This window comes from Salmo salar, chromosome ssa04, assembly GCF_905237065.1.
Source record: "Salmo salar chromosome ssa04, Ssal_v3.1, whole genome shotgun sequence".
In the NCBI taxonomy this organism is placed as follows: domain Eukaryota; kingdom Metazoa; phylum Chordata; class Actinopteri; order Salmoniformes; family Salmonidae; genus Salmo; species Salmo salar.
The window spans coordinates 83,569,797-83,576,291 of record NC_059445.1 but is presented as its reverse complement, the minus strand read 5'-3'; the positions used below and the strand labels follow the sequence as shown (position 1 = coordinate 83,576,291).

At 38.0% G+C, this 6,495-nt stretch overlaps 1 protein-coding gene across 2 annotated transcripts; it reads left to right on the top strand.

The window, feature by feature from the left end:
• The first annotated feature begins 248 nt into the window (after positions 1 to 248).
• LOC106603976 (UPF0461 protein C5orf24 homolog) lies at positions 249 to 2,039 on the top strand. 2 transcript variants are annotated; one of them, XM_014198293.2, is made up of 2 exons: positions 249 to 512; positions 1,177 to 2,039. In XM_014198293.2, exon 2 carries the CDS (start codon positions 1,180 to 1,182, stop codon positions 1,789 to 1,791), a length of 612 nt encoding a protein of 203 aa, XP_014053768.1. In that variant the 5' UTR covers positions 249 to 512; positions 1,177 to 1,179; the 3' UTR covers positions 1,792 to 2,039. The 2 variants fall into 2 exon arrangements, with proteins under 2 accessions (XP_014053768.1, XP_014053769.1); XM_014198294.2 differs by having other exon boundaries at positions 258 to 512; positions 1,174 to 2,039.
• The last annotated feature ends 4,456 nt before the right edge of the window (positions 2,040 to 6,495 follow it).

Below are 6,495 nucleotides of genomic sequence, written 5' to 3'. Positions count from 1 at the left end.
AGTCTGCAGAAAAAGTAGTTGAAACTATTTCATGGTCCATTGATCAATTTTGCTACTTTCCAAATAGTGTTTCGGGTCTTTGGAGGAATAGTGTATGACGTAGCTTTACTGCGCATGCAAATAATAGAACAAATTGATATTGTGAGGAAATTAGTTGATATTACAATTTGCGAATGTATTCAAGAACTGGCGTAAACACGATGAAAAATGTAAGTCATAATTTGCTTGGAGTTGCTGCAATTCCCTTTTGGAGTACCGCGCATGCGCAGTCTGTCCCCTGTACCTTATTAATTTTTAATGGCAATGGCTGCGTTTCTCATCTAAAACCTCTCCTGCAAAACAACAAACCTATAAATACGACATTTCTTTACACCTCTGACAAAAGGCGTTATCGATTTAGTAATAGTAATCGATCGATTGTGATCTACGAAAAATGGATCGGCTGTAGAATTTGAAGATAGAAGATCTGTCATTTTTAACCCTTTGCATTCCATGATCCACAAACAATCGAGGTACAGTAATTGCTTTGGTTTTATGAATTACTTTAATTTGCCATGTTTTTTTTTATGTTATCGAACCATCAATTTCTGAACATATTACTTGTATATGAGCGTGTGGTAAGTGATTTCCTAAATTTGTTGCGAAAACGAAAGCTTTTTTTTTGTGTGTCAGGATTGTCTGTAAAATACAACGAACAACTAACTGATTTAATATATTTCGCTGAGAAAGAGAGTAGGCATTACTAGGCAACTGTGATGTGGGAAGGCTAGTCATTTTAACTCCCATTGTAACATTGAGTCTTAATCATGACGAGCTGCACCACCCCTGCACGTTCAACGAAGCTAGCATTGGATGTTGACAATAGACCATTACAAGAGTCAAGATATTCTATACTTTTATAGTTTTAATAATTCATTATGGGTGCAGTACAGAAGTTGTCTGTCATTTGAAGTATTCTACACCAGCATTGATTTGTAACAGAACAGCCGAAACACAATATGCCACTACTGACTAGTCAAATAGTTTGTGGATGAGACTGGAATAGGATTCCTGTGTCTACTCTAACTTGCGTTAAGCGTTAGACCTGTAAAAAAAAAAAGGTTATTCATTACATTTGAAGTAGTTTTGCATTTTCTCAACAATACATCTCGTCTATCCCATTGTTTTCTCCAGCAGAAGATGATGCGTCAGGTGACCAACAACAATGACTATTGCATGAGTGGCAGGCCGTCATGCCTGGCAGAGGATGGCCGACACCCCACCAGTCACTTTGACCTATGCACTGCCCAATCCAACAAGTTCTACCAAGCTTCCCCACCCCCTCCCTTGCAAATGACCTTGCCCCCTCTACCCCTGCCACCCCAGAACACCCTGAAAACCATGCCCTGTCAGAGGCAGAATGGCCTCAGTGAACCTCACCCCCAAGCTGTTGGAATCACGAACAATGAAAAGCCAGAGGACTCCAAGAAAAAGAAAAACCCGGGGAGGTCTGGAAGGAGAGGAAGACCTTCGGGGACCACTAAATCAGCAGGTTACAGGACCAGCACAGGGAGGCCTCTAGGAACCACCAAGGCTGCCGGGTTCAAGACCAGCCCAGGGAGGCCCCTGGGAACGACCAAGGCAGCGGGATATAAGGTCAGCCCTGGTAGGCCCCCTGGCAGTATCAAGACCCTGTCTCGCCTCAACAAACTAGGCTATGGTACGTGTAGCGCCGCAGCATTCCCCTACAATATGATGAACAAAGGCAGCCTCTGCGAACCCTCGTGCAAGGAAAAGGAGACCAACGAGTAAAGTCCTACTTTTCTCATGGCTTGTTGGAGAAATAGAAGGTTGCATGTCCTAAGTGCTGTCAAATAGAGGGGTTGTTTTGTACCGTTTCCCTGGTTGAGTGTACAGATGTACTATTACTGGCATGTGCCTCCTCAGTGTGCATGCTTCTATCCAAACCGGATTTCTTTGTAATATAGAGTATAGCTTATACACTATACTGAGTGGACAAAACATAAGGAACACCTTCCTATTATTGAGTTGCCCCCCCCCCCCCCTTCCTTTTGCCCTCAGAACAGCCTCAATTCAACGGGGGCATGGACTCTACAAGGTGTCGAAAGCGTTCCACGGGGATGCTGGCCCCATGTTGACTCCGATGCTTCCCACAGTTGTGTCAAGTTGGCTGGATGTCCTTTAGGTGTTGTACCATTCTTGATACACACAGGAAACTGTTGAGTGTGAAAAACAGCAGCGTTGCAGTTCTTGATACAAACCGGTGTGCCTGGCACCTACTACCATACCCCGTTCAAAGGCACTTTGTCTTTGCCTATCACCCTCTGAATGGCACACATACACAATCCAAGTCTCAATTGTCTCAAGACTTTAAAATCCTTCTTTAACCTGTCTCCTCCCCCTTCATCTACACTGACTGAAGTGGATTTAACAAGTGACATCAATAAGGAATCATAGCTTTCACCTGGATTCACCTGGTCAGTCTGTGTCATGGAAAGAGCAGGTGTTCTTAATGTTTTTTTTATTCTCGGTGTATGTGATATAGGTATAGCTTATACATTATGTAATGAAGAAATGCGGGTGTACAGTACACTAGAGTAGTTATTGTTTGACATGAGAAAGTGAACATATTATTTCCCACTGAACTTCTTCCACAGAACTGTAATTCACCTAAGAAAATGATTCCTGTTAATCCAATCTCTATTGTTTGCAGTGTCTTTTCTCGATTAACTAATACAGTATGAATTTTATGCTGATGTTAACAGTAAAATACAGAACTATCCCTTAATTAGTATGTTATGAGTCTACACAAATGAATCTATATTTGAATTTGAACATGGGGTATAACATTGTTGATACAAATCACAGCAGATGGTCAGTCTTTGTTGTTACTGTCAGAATGGCTACGTATTGAGGCTGTCCTACTACGAAGTCTCTGTAGATAGTTTTGTACTGTTTAAATGGCTATTGTTTTTAAATCAACAGATCCTGAAGGTGCTATGTATCTCAGAATGTATTGACATGGTTTCTATTACGGCTGCAGAGCAAACTATTGTTTCATATCAACCACTCTATTAATAGGTCTACACGTGACTAAACATGGCCCGGGGGTGCGTTCAGCAGGACGTTGTTCAACGTTCAGATAGAAAAACAGCATGTAGAACAAACGTGCCTCTCTGACATGTAGAATAAGGCCTTGTGTCAGCTCTATTTCTATCTGCTCGGTTCCAGAACGTTTTATTTCTATCTGCTCGGTTCCAGAACGTTTTATTTCTATCTGCTAGGTTCCCTAACATTTTATTTCTATCTGCTAGGTTCCCTAACATTTTATTTCTATCTGCTAGGTTCCCTAACATTTTATTTCTATCTGCTCGGTTCCAGAACGTTTTATTTCTATCTGCTAGGTTCCCTAACATTTTATTTCTATCTGCTAGGTTCCCTAACATTTTATTTCTATCTGCTCGGTTCCAGAACGTTTTATTTCTATCTGCTAGGTTCCCTAACATTTTATTTCTATCTGCTCGGTTCCAGAACGTTTTATTTCTATCTGCTAGGTTCCCTAACATTTTATTTATATCTGCTAGGTTCTAGAACGTTTTATTTCTATCTGCTAGGTTCCCTAACATTTTATTTCTATCTGCTAGGTTCCAGAACGTTTTGACTACTGAATGTGACCTGTTGCTGGTGTCATAGTGGTGTCTGTATGTGTTGGTCTAGTACTACACCAAATATGCCAGCACAATTCCTCACAGGAAGAGATCCTCCAGTCCGTTTCGTTGGGTTCCCTTCGTACTAAAACACAACATTTTACACCATTTGAATTATTATTTGTCTTATAATTTGAATATCAGACAATCAGAAACTAGGTGTCTCTATAGGTACGGAGTGTTGTTTACCTGTTACGTTTGATTTACTTTTGGAATTATTGATCATTTTTGATAGCTATGAAGAATACACATCAATATAGTACATGTCACTGTAATCCCAATTACATATTAACATTTCCATGCAGTTAAAATAATAGAGGCATACTTGCTTCATAGTTTTTTTTTTGTGCTGTGATTTCTGAGGGGAACCCATGGGATGTTTTGGAGAGTCAAGGTATTTTTGAGTAGGGTATATTTTGGGGGGTGGCTGGGTTATTGTGTTTTGTATATACCTGAAACACTTCCTCTAACTTGGTCTTTTTTCCCCCTGTTTTACCTCGGAGCAAGGATAGTGTCAGCTGTCCTGTGTTGTCAATTTTCAGTGCAATGTTTTGTGTTATGATTTATTCTCTATCACCATCTTGAAGAAGAATAATAATAACAACTTGTATAGTGCTTTTCAATACAAGTTACAAATTGCTTTACATCATAATAGAATACTATTCTTTCAAATATGATAATGTTTATTATTGAATTGTGTACAGCACTTGAGGCCTTTTCATTGAAGACCCACACAATAATTGATGCTTTGTCCATTGGAGAGATTAGTTGCATTTGGATGTAAAATAAATTATTCCTTTTTTTATTGAATAATGATGACATAGGGTACTACTATGTTCAAATCAATCTACAGTGTTGTATCATCTTAACCAAAGAATCAGATGTTTTCTGCCTTCCAGTTTGAGATGTTTAAGTGAATGCATGCTAGAGTAGCCCATAACAACTAATCAGATCTTTTGGACAAATATAAACATGAATCCTCTTAACATATACAATTCTGTAACTTGTATTTTGGAGAACCCCCCCCCCCCACGTATTTAAATCTGATATGTCTACTACAGGTATAATCAATACAATTGCTACTCAATTTCTGTTTGAAGTTGTATACAGTACGTACCCTGCGCATCGAAGTACATGCATTATAGTTTTTGAACACAGAAACAATAGTTGCGTAACTAGTCAAAAAGCGAAGAAGAGCTTTTCATTTTGCATTGCAAAACATTCAAAAGCCTTTTAGGTAGTGCTTATGTAGCAATGTTTTATATTACATTCACTGTTGATTGCCATACAGTATTCACAATATTATAATGTTCTACTGTGTTATTACATGTATTGTAACATACCATTCCCTTTACTGCGATGGGTTAGGTATTGACATTATAAAAACTAATGTTTGGTAAGAAATATAAATATATTAGTTCAAGTTCACAATGTTATTTTATGGTATAATGGGGGGGGGAATTGTACATTCTGCTTTGGTGTTTTGTGAATATTCTTGTTATTCATGCATAGGTTACACCCATGTCTACATAAGTGCAGGTTACATAAGAGTATACTTGATTTCTATACCAGAGTCCTCTATTTGAAATACTTGCTTCATCACTCTGCTTGAAATATGTTTGTGAACACAAAGTTTTATCCACATGGGGTATTCATTTTATTGCATTCTGTCTGCATCAAATGCAATAATGCATTTATAACATTGAGTTAGTTGCACTTCAGTTATAGGACATTTTGAACATTTATCTTGTCAACCTTAATCTTGTATATTTATCTGAACCTTTATATTGTATCATTAGAGGCAATCATTTACTTGTAATTACTTAGGCCTATCACTGCATCCAATCAGTCCAAAATATGAAACGGACATTTTTTTTAGGTGAAAAAAAAAAAATGAATGGCTGGGAAGATTTGTTTTACCCATTTGGAAATTGATGATCATTATTAATCATTTCTATGTCAAACTGTTTACATGGGGTTCTCTTTTACTGTATTTTTTTCCCTGCCACAGTTTCTGCTAGATACCCGTGGATCTGTTGCAATATCTTCTAGCAACTTATTGCGACGACAAACTTCCTTCTCAGAATGTTTTACTTCCTTCTCAGAACGTTTTACTTCCTTCTCAGAACGTTTTACTTCCTTCTCAGAACGTTTTACTTCCTTCTCAGAACAATTTACTTCCTTCTGAGAACGTTTTATTTCCTTCTCAGAACGTTTTATTTCCTTCTCAGAACGTTTTACTTCCTTCTCAGAATGTTTTACTTCCTTCTCAGAACAATTTACTTCCTTCTCAGAACGTTTTATTTCCTTCTCAGAACATTTAAGTATTTATTTCAATGGAATTGTAAGGCCCATGCTACGAACACATTGTAATCACTATGATAGGAATTTGTATTAATTGTTTTACTATCCCTGCATGATTGTTGAGTGTTGAAAGTTGTGTAATAAACTAATTATAAATATATTTATTGAATGATAGGCTGTCATTAGATGTATCGTGCTTCGCAATACAGCCTACATTGGGTGTGTATACTAGATTATGCTTTACAATATGATATAAACATTTCAAAATTATTCTGATTTCAAACACAGCCCAGTATTGACAAAATGTCTTCTTCCTCTGTGGTATTGACCAATTCCAAAGCATAGAAATAGAATACTTAGAACAGACATCCCCTTTCAAGTCAATGACGGCACAAGGGACTCCCTAAAAACACGGCACTTTGATTAAGCTACGACCGGCAGTGACTTTTCGTAGCATGTTAGGAGAGCATTTTCCCTAACCATT